This window comes from Budorcas taxicolor, chromosome 10, assembly GCF_023091745.1.
Source record: "Budorcas taxicolor isolate Tak-1 chromosome 10, Takin1.1, whole genome shotgun sequence".
Lineage (NCBI taxonomy): Eukaryota > Metazoa > Chordata > Mammalia > Artiodactyla > Bovidae > Budorcas > Budorcas taxicolor.
The window spans coordinates 63129871-63147900 of NC_068919.1; the positions used below are offsets into that span (position 1 = coordinate 63129871).

Genomic DNA, 18030 nt, shown 5'->3' on the forward strand with positions numbered 1-18030 from the left:
GGCCTGGTGCACTTCTAAGTCTGGCCTGATGCTTTGGCCAGACCGATGGGCAATTCTGGAGCCAAAGCCGCCAGTAGAGGACTTACGCGTCCTGTAGGAACAGGCCAGCACGAGCACCCTCTGTGTCAGTCACGGGTTGGGAGAACGTGGCCTCGGCACAAACACAGTTGAGGAGCAGAGGGGCAGCAGCCAGTCCTCTGTGCCCCCACAGCGCCAGCCCTAGGCCGCATGTCTTCACAGCCTTCACAGATACTGCTCCAAAATAATACTTTCCCTGGAAATAACTCTTGTTTTTATCAATCCAGACAGGCTCTGGTGAAATTATGCCAGCTCTCAGTTGAATAGTCAAAGTAGATAACAAGTAAACTATGCCACCACCACAATCTTTTCCTCCCTACAGCTAGAACTTTTCATACCACCAATCAAGATCAAATTTTCTCATAGAGTCTCAATCAGTGGAAGCTTTTATTTAAAAAATAGAAGTCTATTTTTTTCATTTGAATGTTTCCAAATAATTAAGCTTGTCCTGAGCAGCCTGCATGAGAGCTGCCCAGAGGGACTGAGAAGGGAGGCATTTAGTCACTGTCATCCAGCAGTAAATTCTTTATGGGGTTGGGTTTTGAGTTCTTCGTGCTGCTTTTGGTCAATCCATGGCTGTGATTCTGGTCCAGAAGCCATCCAGGGAGAGCAAGGGCAGGGCCATCCTTAGCTCTTACCCAGATGGAACAATTTCCGCAGAAACGCTGGTCCTCCCCAGTAGCCCCTGTAAGAAATGACACAGAACAGTTCTTTGCATCGGAAAAGAGGGGGTGGCTTCAGGCAGCAGGATATTTAAAGGGAAGCCAGGCTGCTCACAGACACTGTTTCTCAGGCTATAAAGCAAGACTGACAGCAAGGCAGAAAGAACCCAGGTCTAGGAGGGCGCAACTGACCTTAACAATGACTTGCTATGTGAGCCTGGACATACTGACTCAATTCAGCAAAACTGTACGAAGCCTCTACTACGCGCAAACTGCAGTCCTCTCTGCCTTGAGCAGTTCGTAAATTAGGTACAGGTCTGGGTTTCCAAACCTATTGGCATTTTGGACCATATACTTCTCAATGGTAGGGGGCAGTCCTATTCAGCAGCATCCTTGGCCTCTGCTCACTAGATGCCCGTAGTATCCCCTCCAGCTGTGACAACAAAATATATCTCCAGATATTGTCACATGTCTCCTGGGGAGCAGAAGCATCCCTAGCTGAAAAACACTGGTGTCTACATTTTGACTTACCTTCTCAAAAGGTTTGGGAAAGTCAAACGAGATTTTTTTTTTTTTGCAACAAGGAAGAGGAATTATTAAGTTTGTCACTGTTTACTTATTGAATGTCTACAATGCACCTGTCTCTTTATGTATTGTCTTATTCATCCCATCCTGTGAGGAAGACAATGTTCCTTTCATTTTACAGATAAGACACTTAAACACAGAGAGTTTAAGCAACTTGCCCTAGGACGCATAGCTGGTAGGTGGCAGATGTGACTCAAACACAGGTCTCCAAAGCTTAGCTCTTAATTAGTATGTTTTCTTTTTCTTATGATAAAGTACTTGACAGGTCAAAGTGATTCACTATGATTATGATGATGATGATTTATGCAGCAGCAAGAGAGTGCCAGAGCATGAAAGACAGGAGAATTGGTCACTGCCGGTTATAAAAAGAAGACACTGTGTCCCCATGGGTGGGTGGTAGCCATGCTAGGCTCCTTCTCTCACCCAGGGCAGCCTCTTGCCCACCACGTCTGGCTGAGGCTTCAGAACCCTTCTCAGACTGCCATTACCAATCTATTAGACATGACTTAGCAAGGTGCATCCCCTTCGCCTGCTCAGGGTCATATCTCCTGAAGCCGGAAGGCCTCCTTGAAACAAATCCCCTGTACAGGCTGTCACAATCTGCTAACAGGTATGCCTCTCCCCCAGGTGATATACTTACCTCAGCATCAAATTCCAGTAGAGGAACGGCATCATGTCAGCCTTCATGAGGTACATGGAAAGTCTCTCTTTGCTCTGGTCAAAAGGGAAAGTTTCCAGGGGCTCAGCGTTGTAGTTAAACTCCGCAAGAATCACACGGTTGTAGCCAGTCACCAGAGGACACGACGTGTAGCCATCATACTGTGATTGAGACAGAGTTGGAAAGTGGCTTTTTTTCATGTGCTATCTAGACACCTTGGCTTCCCAGGTGACTCAGATGGTAAAGAATCTGCCTGACAATGCAGAAGATGCAGGTTCAATCCCTGGGTTGGGAAGATCCCCTGGAGACAAAAATGGCAACCCACTCCAGTATTCTTGCCTGGGAAATCCCATGGACGGAGGAGCCTGGCTGGCTACAGTCCATGGAGTCACAAAGAATCGGACACGACTAAGCGACCAAACAACCACCACCTAGACATCTTAGAACTTATTATTTACTCTGAGCAGTGGTAATGTTTTCCTTTTTTGTATATTCTACTTTGCACAACGAAAATATAGAAATTATATAGCAAGGATATACTAAAGGCAAAAATTGAAGTGCCCATAATAGAGAAACTAAGAAAGCAGCAAAATTGTGGGAAAAGTGTTCATCCAGAATGGAAGATGGTAAGTGGAGACAGTGATTCTTACACGGCATACAAACCTTCTTCACTGGTCTTTGATTCTTCATAATCAGAGAAATTGTTCTGTCAAGTATTCCTGATTGGGCAGCTATATAAGACATGGAAAAGTCAGAAAATCAGAAGTGTCTAGATCTCCAGGAAAACTAACTTGCAAATAATTTTAACGTGAAGAAGTTAAGAAGGCTCCATATCCCATCCCTCTAGATTGAGACTAGAACACAACTCAACCCAGTGATGGACTGTAGCTTTGCCAAGGACCAGACAAACCAACAGGACGGGTTCCTGAGGTGGCACAGTGGAGGCACAAACATACAACCCGAATCTGATCACAGGGAACTACCAGACAATTCTAAATTGCGGCATTTTCCATATAATACCCAACCAGCACTCCTCAAAAATGTCAATGTCGTGAAAGTGAAAAAGCAAATGTCAGAGGCTTGTTCTAGATTAAAGAAAACCAAAGTGACATGACAATCAGTGTGGAGTGTGGCCCTTGACTGACTCACAGATTTAAGGGGAACTGGGGATGGTGGGGGGAAGAGTGGATAGGGAAAGCTAAAAAGGACACTTTTAGAAAAACTGAAGAAATTCACAATGGGTTGTATTGATGATATTATAATGTGATGTTCAATCTCTTAGACATGAAAATGATCTTGTGGGTATAAAGGAGAAAGTTCTTCTTCTTAGGAGACAGAAGTTGAAGTATTCGAGGGTGAAATATCATGATGTCAAAATTTACTTTCGGATGACTTTAAAAAAGGTACATAGAGTGATCAGACAAAATATTCATTTATTGGTTAATTATTATATCATATTGGTCACAAAATATGAATAATTGGTTAATACCTGAAGGGCATATGGGTATTCACTGTACTTTCAAAGTTTTCATAGGTTTGAGATTTTTGAAATGGAAAGTTTGGGGGAAATGACTATAAATAATAAGGACATTCGGTGGATTTCCTAGAAAGCCTTTCTTAGGTTGACATAGTCAACAAAAGTAACACATGTTCTGCGGGTATGTAATTCACACGAAACGCTTCCATACCCACCGGCAGGGAGGTTGGTGTTTTATAGCATCTAAAAAAGACAGTTCCTGTCTACAGAAAACAGAATCCAAAAGGCAATTCTCTCCATCACTGCTAGAGCGGAACATCGACGTGAAGAATTTAGTTGCCCAGACTGAGGCCTTAATCGTGTACCAATCAGGGCACTCTCCACTGTATCTGTCTTAACACAGCAATTTTCTGCTCTGCAAGCTTTCATTGACTTGCATGTGTTTTCTGGGGAAACAAATGCTTCCCTAGTTTTACGGTGTTTCAGGCAGAAGAAAAACAGCCAACCTGGCCAGCATCAGGGATGTTCCAAAGAAGACCAGGGATGTGAGCACAGTAGCATGAGAAGTTAACAGAATTCTAGAGAGCTGGAAAAGTGGTACCTCTCTCTCCAATGTCCCCCTCCCCTGAAAACTACCCCTCTGACCCAGAAAAGGAAGATGAGGTCATGCTACTCTGGTGCAAAGCATTCAACAGATACTTTCTTCTTTACACAAGACTAGGTTCATTGACAACTAGGTTCATTACACAACACTAGGTTCGTTGACAACACTTCTGTTTGGGGGAGACCAAAGGCGTTTTTAGGCACAAAAGTTTCTTCATTAATATAATTAGCATATAATGAAATGCCGCTGGTGTCCAACTTCTGTTTTTGTTATGGCAGTGCCTTAACAGAAGGCACCCCTGCTTTGAGCGAGGAGGGAACATAGCTCAAGGCCTTACCTACGGCGGCAGCGGTCTTTGATGTCGGCAGGTTGGTACAGTCCCCGATCCCAAACACATTTGGGTACCGCTTGTGCTGCAGAGTATCTTTGTCCACATCCACCCAGCCGGCAGCATCAGCCACAGGACTCGTCTTGAGGACATCTGGTGGGCCCATGGGTGGTGTAACGTGAAGCATTTCATACTGCAAAAAAGGAGAGCATCCAAATGTGTGTTTGTTCCATTATTTCCATAGCCCCACAAGCTCTGGCCCCGACTCCCTGACACACACATGGACTATGGCTGCACGGAGCACTGTACAGTTAGTGCTCGTCCTGATCCACACACTTGCCAAGATCATCCATGCTCCCATGCAAGGCAGTGATAAAATAACTGACGTGGTCTCCCCATACAGAGTTCACGGGATTCCTTTGGCAGCTGGCATGGGGGAATCTGAAAAACTGGACTGAACTTCACTAACATTTTGAAAGAACTCATTAATGATTCTACTTATTACTGAAATAAAGCGGGTGGTGTATCTCAGTTGCTGTCTTCTTGACCCTCGGCTGATGACTTGTAAAGCCTGGTTGCACCAGGTTTACTCTGCAAAGAAGTTCTCAGAGTGCCTAAAACTTGTAAAAACCCATGTTAGGAGCTGATAAGTGAGCACCATTCTCAAATATGAGTCAACTCTCAAAACACGAAAAGGAAACCATCAAAACACCAATTTAAGGTGGAATAAAGGCAGCAAGAATATTGGCTAGCACTATGAAGAAGGAGTATGTTAGTACTTGGATCTGAAGTTCTGTGTCTCTATAGGAGGTTTTCTGAGAGACTGTATTCTTGTATTTAAGGGCTTCCCTGGTGCTGCAGAGGTTAAAGCATCTGCCTGCAATGTGGGAGACCTGGGTTCAATCCCTGGGTCGGGAAGATCCCCTGGAGAAGGAAATGGCAACCCACTCCAGTATTCTTGCCTGGAGAATCCCATGGACGGGGGAGCTTGGTGGGCTACAGTCCACGGATGGGAAAGAGTCGGACATGACTGAGCGACTTCACTTTCATGAAGAAGGAGGGGTCTAATTCAGTATTGGGTTTACTGAACTATGTAGGAGGCAGGATGGATTTTTTTTTTCCCAAAAAACCTTTATCAAGGAAGGCTACCCTTGGCAATTAGGCACTGACCCAACCTAATCAGTTTTGATGGCTCGTGTAACTCTTTTGTTTATGTGATATGCTTTCTTGGTTGTTTACATAATATTTTGTAGTTTATTCTATTTCTTTTACCAACTCCATCTAGCGATTTCAAATTGATTGAGTGTTCACAAAACATTTCATTACAGCGAAAACTTTAGCATCTTAGGACAATCCTAACCTTGTGATAGTCAACAGCCCCTGATTTTCATAACAAGTTCTGCATCTTCACCAGGGCCTGGCAGTCATGATGGCAGAGGGAGTTAGGGATGTGACTTATATTTACTCCCACTCTCAGTTATGAGCTTAGTCAACCTTAAGGTGGAAGACGTGGAGCAAATGTGCAGTGCTTTGCAAAGTACTCTAGTTGGCTCTCTAGTGGCCTGGGTCCCTGAGGCTGTGTCTGTTAATTTCACACAAACTGAGCACATGTCTGCAGGACAGCAGATGGAATAGTCAACCACCATCATCCACCAAATTATTAAGGCCATGTCTGTATTTCTGAAGTTAACCAGACTGAGGGCCAAATCTTACTAGCATCATCTCTATCTATTAGAATTAATATGTGCTTGAATTTCACAAATACACATGAATTTCATACATCTTTTCTAGAAGAGAGGTTAAATATTTCCACATAATCATCATAAAGGGATGACATTTTACTTGAGCAGAACTACTAGGATCATTTTTATAGATTTGTTGAAAATTAATATTGGCATTCAGATATAGCTTTTTTTTAATCAGTTATTTCCATAAACTGAATCTAGTGAATAACATGGTTCTCCTTCATTAACATAAATAACCTATTCAGAGTAGTGGTGTTCAAACTTTTATGTTTATAAAGAAGATCTGTAGAAAATTCAGGTTCCTGGGCCCTACCACCCCAAGATCCAATCCATTAGGTCTGGGAGAAGAACGGGAATGTGTACTTTAACAACCTTCGCCCCAATGATACTGAAACATGAAACCTGTAGATGACAGTATTAGAAACTCTGGCTTGAAGGAATAGGTTCATTTATAATGAAAAATGAAATGCTATTACTTAGTCACTTCACCTTTCCTTTCCTTTTCTATGAGGAAATGCACTGTACTGGATAATCTCCAAACTCTCTTCTAGTTCTAGGATGCCGTGATATAAAACAAGTTCAGATCTCTGGAGACTTGGGCCAGTTCACAAGCTCTCTATGAAGGATCAGAGACTAGAGGCTTTGGGTACATTTGATTCTTTACGGTAGTGGTGCTCAGTCCTGGTTACACATGAGAATCATTAGGGGAACTTTGGAAACTCCCAATCCTCAATCCAGACCCCAGACCAATTAATCAAAATCTCTGGGAGTTAGACTCAGGCATCAGCATGTTTTGAAAGTCCTCTGGGTGATTGAAATGTGCAGCCAGAGCTGAGAGTCACTGCTCTAAAACCTTTTGGTAGATTTTTTTGAAATTCATATTTTAAAGAGTAGAATTAGGTCTGAAGAGAAAATCTAATCTAAAAGCCTATACTTCAAAAGGGACACAAATAATCTTCTTTCTTTATAAACCCTTCAGCAGAACAATAACCATTTATTTATCCAAGTCCCTATCTGCAAGCCTTAACTAGCCACGGCACAGCAGAGAACCAGAGTGAAAAGGACCTAAAAACAAAATTAAGTTCGTGCACTCAAGCTCATACACTTTGCTCATAAAAATATGCTGTTGGCCCTCACACACCACCCATCTGCTTTTACTTTACATAGAATTTAATGAGTTTGGCTATCTCATTTTCCAGCCAATAAAAAGATTAGAAGTAGCAGTTTTAAAATGCTGGAGCTAGAAGGATCTCCCAGTCACAACTGCCTGACAGCTAGGAAGGAAGAAAACAAGAAAACTACAAAGAGGATGCACACAAAATCAAATAACAGAGTAGACGGAGATCCTTTCATAAGGGGATAATTAGCCCTAAACAACCCAGTAGGCCCTAGATGCATAACTATGTAAGAGCTACTCAAAATGATGACTGTGAGCTGGGGCAAGGAGACAAGCCTGGGACATCCTGGGACATCAGAAAGCAAGGAAGTGCTCAAAAATGTAATGGGGACATGTCACAAGGACGTTAAGGGCCATTCTGAAAGGGTTCCTGCTGACCCAATCTGGGACAACTTGAGCACCAAAATACTTCAGGACAGAATGAATTATAAACTGAAATGAACATATCTCCTGACATAGCAATAAACAAGACATGTCACAGACAACAGCAATTTCTGGCCTCCAAATATGAATGAGGGCTTCCAAAACTAATCCAGAGGATGTGGCCACCCCCCACGATGACTGCTGAGGAGCTCAGGGAATGAAGAAGCAAGCTAAGCAAGGAAACAGGACTGGACCAGATAGCAGAGGTGCAAAAGAAAGGAATGAATTCAGTGAGCCCAGAGGCTTGCATCTTCCCATACACAGAATGCTGAATTCCTTAGCTTGATATCTGATCTTTGATCTTCAGGCTGCCTGCTCCCTTTGTTGCAAACTTGTATATAGCCTGACTTCCCCTCCTGCCTCCTTGGAGCAGTTTTTTCAGAACTACTGAGATGCTGTCTGCCTGACTCAGAGTCCTAAACATTCCCACCAAATAAACTAACTCTCTACTTTTAGATTGTGACTATACTTTTTAGGTGACAAAACCAGTAGGGGAAAATACAGGCATTCATAAGTTCATCAGTTCAGTTCAGTCACTCAGTCGTGTCCAATTCTTTGCGACCCCATGAACCGCAGCACGCCAGGCCTCCCTGTCCATCACCAACTCCCAGAGTCTACACAAACCCATGTCCATCGAGTCGGTGACGCCATCCAACCATCTCATCCCCTGTTGTCCCCTTCTCCTTCTGCCTTCAATCTTTCCCAACACCAGGGTTTTTTCAAATGAGTCAGTTCTTCGCATGAAATGGCTAAAGTATTGGAGTTTCAGCTTCAACATCAGTCCTTCCAATGAACACCCAGGATTGATCTCCTTTAGGATAGACTGGTTGGATCTCCTTGAAGTCCAAGGGACTCTCAAGAGTCTTCTCCAACACCACAGTTCAAAAGCATCAATTCTTTGGCAGCTTTCTTTACAGTCAAACTCTCATATCCATACATGACTCCTAGAAAAACCACAGCTTTGACTAGACGGACCTTTGTTGGCAAAGTAATGTCTCTGCTTTTGAATAGATTATCTAGGTTGGTCATAACTTTCCTTCCAAGGAGTAAGCATCTTTTAATTCCATGGCTGCAGTCACCATCTGCAGTGATTCTGTAGCCCAAAAAATAAAGTCTGACACTGTTTCCACTGTTTCCCCATCTATTTGCCATGAAGTGATGGGGCCAGATGCCATGATCTTAGTTTTCTGAATGTTGAGCTTAAAGCCAACGTTTTCACTCTCCTCTTTCACTTTCAAGAGGCTCTTTAGTCCCTCTTCAGTTTCTGCCATAAGGGTGGTGTCATCTGCATATCTGAGGTTATTGATATTTCTCCCGGCAAACTTGATTCCAGCTTGTGCTTCTTCCAGTCCAGCGTTTCTCATGATGTGCTCTGCATATAAGTTAAATAAGCAGGGTGACAATATACAGCCTTGACGTACTCCTTTTCCTATTTGGAACCAATCTGTTGTTCCATGTCCAGTTCTAACTGTTACTTCCTGACCTGCATACAGATTTCTCAAGAGGCAGGTCAGGTGGTCTGGTATTCCTATCTCTTTCAGAATTTTCCACGTAAGTTCATACTAATAATTAATTGGGAAGGGAGAGCTTTTGCTGACAGGGTGCCAAGAATCTACCAATACAGGTGGAGGGAATGCTAGACTGGAACATCATCTTGCAACCACCATAGTAAAGACTGGATTAGGCAAAAATCATCAATGGATGCTAAATCTATTGGGAAACTTTAATGAGTAGGGAGTAGGGTGTTTGCATGGTCTTAAAGTGCCCCCCTCCTTATTAGTAGCAAAAAAGAAAAAGAATAATAATTCTCTACAGTGAAGAAATTGGACCATATCTGGACTTGTGATCAAAATGAACATCATCAAGGGGCAGATAAGCACTGTGTGCTTTCTAACGTGTTATCCTAGAAAGACACATCACATATGCGGTATTTCAGCCCAAAATGCAGAGCCTGAAACTTATCACCAGGAAACACAGACAAACTCAAAACAAGGACACCTTATTAAAAAATAAAAGTCAGGGAGGGAGCTGTATTATTTCAAAATGCAGGGTCACAGAAGACAAAGAAAGGCTGTAGAAATGTTCCAGATTAAAGGAGGCTAAAAACACATGACAATTAAATGCAATATCTGCCTGTAGACCAACTTCTAGAAGACAGGAAGTAATAATACTATTCATCAATCAACAAAACTTGAATACAAGTCATAGATTAAAATATTGTATCCTTGCTAAATTTACTGAATTTATAACTGTAATGTGGTTATATAAGAGAATACTCCTAACTCTTAGGAAAATTATGGTGAAATATTTAGGGGTAAAGGGCCATGACACATAACGTACACGAGTGTGTGCTAAGTTGCTTCAGTTGTGTCGAACTCTTTGCGACCCTATGAACTGTAGCCCACCAGGCTTCTCTGTCCATGGGATTTTCCAGGCAAGACACTGGAGAGGGTTGCTATGCCCTCCACCAGGGGATCTTCCCAACCCAGGAATCAAACACCCATCTCTAGTGTCTCCTGCATTAGCAGGCAGGTTCTTTACCACTTTACCAGCCTGCTGGCTCAGATGGTAAAGATTCTGCCTGCAGTGTGGGAGACCCGGGTTCAATCTCTGGGTTGGGAAGATCCCCTGGAGAAGGAAATGGCAACCCACTACACTATTCTTGCCTGGAATATCCCATGGATGGAGGAGCCTGGCAGACTACAGTCTATGGAGTTGCAGGGAGTCAGACACGACTGAGCAACTTCACTTCTTTACCACTAGCGTCACCTAGGAAGCCTGTGATGTACATAACTCACCTTTAAATACTTTAGGAAAAATATATTACATTACATAATATTTATATATGGAGAGAGAAGCAGTGAAGCCAGTGATAAAGCAATGGGGTAAAACTCTGCAATAAGTGAATCTAGGTAAAGGCTATATACAGTTTTCTTTGTACTATTTTTATTTTTTGCAACTTCTCTAAGTTTAAGATTATTTCCAAATGAAAGTTTTTTAAAATTATGACTTTGAGTCATTAGCAGGATTTTAAATGATAGTGACTACACACTAACAACACAAGCGAAGACTCTACACATGGACATCACCAGATGGTCAACACTGAAATCAGACTGATTATATTCTTTGCAGCCAAAGATGGAGAAGCTCTATACAGTTAGAAAAAACAAGACCAGGAGCTGACTGTGGCTCAGATCATGAACTCCTTATTGCCAAATTCAGACTTAAATTGAAGAAAGTAGGGAAAACCACTAGACCATGCACATACGACCTTAATCAAAACCCTTATGATTATACAGTGGAAGTGAGAAATAGATTTAAGGGACTAGATCTGATAGACAGAGTGCCTGATGAACTATCGACGGAGGTTTGTGACATTGTACAGGAGGCAGGGATCAAGACCATCCCCAGGGAAAGGAATGCAAAAAAGCAAAATGGCTGTCTGGGGAGGCCTTACAAATAGCTGTGAAAAGAAGAGAAGTGAAAACCAAAGGAGAAAAGGAAAGATATAAGCATTTGAATGCAGAGTTCCAAAGAATAGCAAGGAGCGATAAAAAAGCCTTCCTCAGCGATCAATGCAAAGAAATAGAGGAAAACAACAGAATGGGAAAGACTAGAGATCTCTTCAAGAAGATTAGAGATACCAAGGGAACATTTCATGCAAAGATGGGCTCAATAACAGACAGAAATGGTATGGACCTAACAGAAGCAGAAGATATAAGAAGAGATGGCAAGAATACACAGAAGAACTGTATAAAAAAGATCTTCACAACCAAGATAATCACGATGGTGTGATCACTCACCTAGAGCCAAACATCCTGGAATATGAAGTCAAGTGGGCCTTAGAAAGCATCACTACGAACAAAGCTAGTGGAGGTGATGGAATTTCAGTTGAGCTACTTCAAATCCTGAAAGATGATGCTGTGAAAGTGCTGCACTCAATATGCCAGCAAATTTGGAAAACTCAGCAGTGGCCACAGGACTGCAAAAGGTCAGTTTTCATTCCAATCCCAAAGAAAGGCAATGCCAAAGAATGCTCAAACTACCGCACAATTGCACTCATCTCACACGCTAGTAAAGTAATGCTCAAAATTCTCCAAGCCAGGCTTCAGCAATACATGAACCGTGAACTTCCTGATGTTCCAGCTGGTTTTAGAAAAGGCAGAGGAACCAGAGATCAAATTGCCAACATCCGCTGGATCATGGAAAAAGCAAGAGAGTTCCAGAAAAACATCGATTTCTGCTTTATTGACTATGCCAAAGCTTTTGACTGTGTGGATCACAATAACCTGTGGAAAATTCTGAAAGAGATGGGAATACCAGACCACCTGACCTGCCTCTTGAGAAACCTATATGCAGGTCAGGAAGCAACAGTTAGAACTGGACATGGAACAACAGACTGGTTCCAAATAGGAAAAGGAGTACGTCAAGGCTGTATGTTGTCACCCTGCTTATTTAACTTACATGCAGAGTACATCATGAGAAACACTGGGCTGGGAGAAGCACAAGGTGGAATCAAGACTGCTGGGAGAAATATCCATAACCTCAGGTATGTAGATGACACCACCCTTATAGCAGAAAGTGAAGAAGAACTAAAGAGACTCTTGATGAAAGTGAAAGAGAAGAGTGAAAAAGTTGGCTTAAAACTCAACATTCAAAAAACTAAGACCATGGCATCTGGTCCCATGGAAAATAGATGGGGAAACAGTAGAAACAGTATCAGACTTCATTTTTTGGGCTCCAAAATCACTGCAGATGGTGACTGCAGCCATGAAATTAAAAGACGCTTACTCCTTGGAAGAAAAGTTATGACCAACCTAGATAGCATATTCAAAAGCAGAGACATTACTTTGCCAACAAAGGTCCATCTAGCCAAGGCTATGGTTTTTCCTGTGGTCATGTATGGATGTGAGAGTTGGACTGTGAAGAAAGCTGAGCACCGAAGAATTGATGCTTTTGAACTGTGGTGTTGGAGAAGACTCTTGAGAGTCCCTTGGACTGCAAGGAGATCCAACCAGTCCATCCTAAAGGAAATCAGTCCTGGGTGTTCATTGGAAGGACTGACGTTGAAGCTGAAACTCCAATACTTTGGCCACTTCATTGGAAGAATTGACTCATTGGAAAAGACTCTGATGCTGGGAGGGATTGGGGGCAGGAGGAGTAGGGGACAACAGAGGATGAGATGGCTGGATGGCATTACCAACTCGATGGACATGAGTTTGAGTGAAGTTTGAGCATTGGTGATGGACAGGAAGGCCTGGAGTGCTGCGATTCATGGGGTCGCAAAGAGTCGGACACTACTGAGTGACTGAACTGAACTGAACTGACACACCATTTAAGAATGGAAAGATGTATGCAATACATTTTAGAAAGCGCTCCCACTAAAAAGCTTAAACTGTGAAGTTCTGATGTTTAGAAGATTAATCTTTGGCTCACTTCAAAATTTCCATTTATGGAATCCTTCATTCCTCTAAAAAGGCTGAATGAATAAAATGTGACTGTGTACTGTTTTCTCAGGCTAACAGCTCTTGCCAAAATGATATAAACAAATGATGCTTCTCTGCATCTTCTCTGGATGCCTTTGCATCTTGTTCTTAATGTACTATTCCCACTTCACAGAAGAAACAGATGCACAGAAGCCAAGCCCACATACAAAGACGAGATCTCTCCAAGTAGGATGTGGCTCTGCCAGATCTTTCAAGGATTTGTAAGCATTTCCTTTGATGCACAGGTATGAGACATTTAAAGACATCCTTTTTCACAGGTAAAAGATATCCATCATTCCTGAACTACCCACAAACAGGCCTGGCTGTCACAAACCATAAATGGAGACAATCACTATATCCTGCATAAGAAGCCCTTCCTGAACTCTAGGCAACTAAAGTTGTGAAATGGCTGCTTCAAATGACTCAGTGCCAAAAATACAGATACAAAACAGGATAAAAATTCACTTGGTACCAGTATATGAGAGATTCTCTGGTGGCCCAGTGGTAAAGAATCTGCCTGCCAAGTAGGAGATGTGGGTTCGATCCCTGGGTCGGGAAGATCCACTGCAGAAGGAAATGACAACCCACTCCAGTATTCTTGCCTGGAAAATCTCATGGACAGAGAAGTCTGGTGAACCACAGTGCATGGTGTCACGGAGAGTCAGACACGACTGAGAGGCTAAACAGCAACTGTAGACGAACCCTCCTCATCTCCCATGGACACAACCTCTTATCTCTTCCTCTTTCCCATTTTGGTCCACCTTCTCCCCATCACACCCCTACGATGCTCACTGTAACCAGCCTCCCAAGCACAGGACAACGATGGACAAAGAAGTGGGGCCCTCAGTGTCGCCTGCGTCCATGGCACTGCTCAGCTGACAGCTGCACCTCCACACTCACTGAAATCACTTGGGTTTCTCCAGGTTTGTCCAGATTCTCAAAAATAGCCTCTTGCTTATCAGCTCGGACTTCAATGAGATTTTGCTTGTAGTTAACGGTGAGGGCCCTCTCCTGGATAATCTTCTGTAGGGCATCTGCATACTTCTTGACCCCAAAAATGGCTCCAAGAGAAGTGTTGAAAATGATATTGGCCTTAGGTCGCTTTCCAGTCTGAAAAAAAGAAAAACCTAGAAACAATCAACATCAAAGCATTACTCCAACCACCCTTTTTTTTTTAACCTAGACAAGACTTAAAACCCTCCAAAGACCTCATCAGCTTTCTCCATCACTATGCACTGGTGAGATGAGGTGTGGATCACAGCCTCCTCCTCCTCCTTTAATCTTCCATCAGTGACACAGCACCTCAGTCCAACTTGATTCAGGGGTTGAGGTGGACCCTGTTCCATGAGGTCCAGAGATGAAAGTCAGGTCCAAGGAAAGATAGACCTGAATTGTTTATTCATGTACACATTTGTTGATTCACTCAGTAAACATTTAATGAGGTTCTAGAGTTGACCAGGTACTGTTCTAAGTGCTCCATATTCACTGGATCATAGTAAAAACAAGAGAGTTCCAGAAAAACATCTACTTCTGCTTTATTGACTATGCCAAAGCCTTTCTTCAAGAGATGGGAATACCTGACCACCTTACCTGCTTCCTGAGAAATCTGTATGCAGGTCAAAAAGCAACAGTTAGAACCGGACATGGAACAACGGACTGGTTCCAAATTGGGAAAGGAGTACATCAGGGCTGTATATTGTCACCTTGCTTATTTAACTTATATTCAGAGTACATCAAGAGAAATGCCAACCTGGATGAAGCACAAGATGACATCAAGATTGCTGGGAGAAATATCAATAACCTCAGATACACAGATGACACCACCCTTATGGCAGAAAGTGAAGAGGAACTGAAGAGCCTCTTGATGAAAGTGAAAGAGGAGAGTGAAAAAGCTGGCTTAAAACTCAACATTCAAAAAACAAAGATCATGGTACCCGGTCTCATCACTTCATTGCAAATAGATGGGGAAACAACGGAAATAAAATAAATAAAGTCTATTTATTTTCTTGGGCTCCAAAATCACTGCAGATGGTGACTGCAGTCATGAAACTAAAGGATGCTTGCTCCTTAGAAGAAAAGCTATGACGAACTGAGATAGCATATTAAAAAGCAGAGACATTACTTTGCCAACAAAGGTCCCTCTGGTCAAAGCTATGGTTTTCCAGTGGTCATGTGTAGGTATGAGAGGTGGACCATAAAGAAGGCTGAGTGCCGAAGAATTGATGCTTTTGAACTGTGGTGTTGGGAAAGACTCTTGAGAGTCCCTTGGACTGCAAGGAGATCAAACCAGTCAATACTAAAGGAAATCAGTCCTGAATATTCACTGGAAGGACTGATCCTAAAGCTGAAGCTCCAATACTTTGGCCCCATGATGTGAAAAACTGACTCATTTGAAAAGACCCTGATGCTGGGAAAGATTGAAGGCAGGAGGAGAAGGGGACGACAGAGGATGTGATGGTTGGATGGCATCACTGGCTCAATGGATATGAGTTTGAGCTAGCTCTGGGAGTTGGTGATGGATAGGGAGGACCAGCATGCTGCAGTCCATGGGGCAGCAAAGAGTTGGACATGACTGAGTGACTGAACTGATAGTATGATTATAACCATGTTAAAAAATAGCAAAAACAATGGAAATACATATCAAATTGATAACAGTAGCTATACCAAAGCAACTGGATAATGAATGACATCTTTTTTCTATTTTGCAAACTTTCAGTTACATAATTTTATACATGTGAAATAAAAAATAAAAATTGATGCTTTCCAATTGTGGTGCTTGAAAAAACTCTTAAGAGTCCCTTGGACAGCAAGGAGATCAAACCAGTCAATCTTAAAGGAAATCAACCCTGAAAATTCACTGGAAGGACTGAGGCTGACACTGAAGCTCCAATACTTTGGAGAAGTGGGCAGCAGAGGAAGAGATGGTCAGATAGCATCATCTACTCAATGGCTATGAATCTGAGCAAACTCCAGGAGATAGTGGAGGACAGGGAAGCCTGGTGTGCTGCAGTCCATGAGGTTGCGGAGTTGGACACGATTTAGTGACTGAACTACTAAATTTAGAAACAAAAATGGTATTTTGACATGGATAAAAATGATATCCCTTCTGCCCTCCTTGCCCATGCCTGGAAAGGAAGCATACCTTCCTGAAATAGGCTTCTGATAAGTACATGATCTTCTGCGGGGCCCCGGCGCACTTCACTGGAGTGTTAGGGAAGGTAAAGATGGCATTGCCCTCCTTGAAGTCCTGCAGAGCTTTCCATGTCTTCTCCACCGTCCTCACTGAGTAATTGGACCCTATTTTGGGATGGGCAAAACCTTCAGGGAGGCCTTTGATCTGCAACAAAGCACACAAAGAAATTATTATTTAACAAAAGTGAAAGTGGAATCTGTGTTTAGAATCCTTCTTCACTCTCATTTCTACCACCTCTCTTGTATTGCAGCACAATTTTGAGCCTCCTGGACTCACACACAGTGGCGCTAGCAGGTGAGCGAGGGGTCTGCAGTCATCTACCAAAGTGGAGAACAGGTGAGGCTGAGGGGAAACCCTGGGCCTCTGTGGCCTGGAGACCAGAATTTGAACCTCTCTTCTCATCCTCAGAGTGAGGACAAGAAGCCAGACTTACTTCCTTTTTGGAGAACAAGTTTTCTTATTAGGAGGGAGAAGAACAACAGGCAGAACCAAGAGCCAATCAGTAATAACAAAATTAAATTACCCTGTATCAGGTTGGACCAGGCCAAGCGCTTGATAAAAGCAGCAAAGGCAGGAAATTAAAAGCATGGACTTGAGAACCTACAGACTCCAGTATGAGTCCTAGCTCTTCCACTTACAAGCATTGTGATCCCCAGTAAATGGCCCAATAAATCAGGTAGTGGGTCTCAAGTGTGGTCCCCAAAACAGCACCACCTGGGAACTCGTTATAAATACAGATTACCAGACCCTAGCTCAAACTCGCTGGATCAGAAACTCAGAGGCAAGCCCAGAAATCTGTTTTAACAGGCCCTCCAGGTAATTCTGACGCTCACTGAAATGCTTATGTTCATCATCTGTGAAATGGGGATAAAAGTAACTGCTCTGTAGGATTGCTGGCAAGAGTAAAGAGACCATGGTATAAGACGACTAGAAAAATGACATGTGTATGGTGCATGCTCTGAAAACGTCAGTGTATTCCTGTCAGGAAGATCAACTGGGTCCTTCTCTTCAATGTTAGAAGGTTCATATAACACAATGGAGATGGGAATAAGTGCATTAAGAGACTCAAGGATGATCAGAGAACCATCAAAAACAGTCTCAAGATGAGCAGTCCTTCAAAACCTCTCCAGGCTGAAGGGCACCCGCTCGTGACTCATGGAATCGCCCAACACCTATTCCTCAAGTCTCAGGGAAAGAGTCCTGCTCTCTCCTTCATCACATGTTAAGCACAAGTATTCCTCTGATTGTTAACCATATCTTCTGCTACAGTTTAAGTAGCTGTAATATTAGCAGTCTCAACAACTATAACCACTTTCTATTATAAAATCACCCTGCATTTTAATGTTTCTGCCATCTCACGTCTATGTTAATATTCACTTTACTCACTATACTCCCTCTGAGGGAGGGGATGGAATATTACTGACCCACAGACAAAGATGAGGAAACAAGGTTGAGAGACCCACCTAGACTCTTCTACAACTAGATACTGAGGCCCCTGCCCACTGCCTGCGGCCCTTCCCACAGGACCTCCATGCTTTCCAGCTCCAAAAGCAAAACTCATGATCCAGGAGATAAATAGCCAATCTGCCTTATCATAGTCTGAAGAAGCTGTCA

At 42.8% G+C, this 18030-nt stretch overlaps 1 protein-coding gene across 2 annotated transcripts in view; it reads right to left on the bottom strand.

The window, feature by feature from the left end:
* Positions 1 to 455: 455 nt before the first annotated feature.
* SQOR (sulfide quinone oxidoreductase) overlaps positions 456 to 18030 on the bottom strand; it is a 52951-nt gene continuing 35376 nt past the window's right edge. For both annotated transcript variants that reach the window (XM_052646292.1, XM_052646291.1), the window contains 6 exons: positions 16366 to 16560; positions 14124 to 14333; positions 4402 to 4585; positions 2647 to 2714; positions 1966 to 2144; positions 456 to 763 (listed from right to left, as the gene is read on the bottom strand). In XM_052646292.1, the coding sequence (XP_052502252.1) occupies positions 706 to 763; positions 1966 to 2144; positions 2647 to 2714; positions 4402 to 4585; positions 14124 to 14333; positions 16366 to 16560 (894 nt within the window). In that variant the 3' untranslated portion in view covers positions 456 to 705. The remainder of the gene's footprint in view (positions 764 to 1965; positions 2145 to 2646; positions 2715 to 4401; positions 4586 to 14123; positions 14334 to 16365; positions 16561 to 18030) is intronic.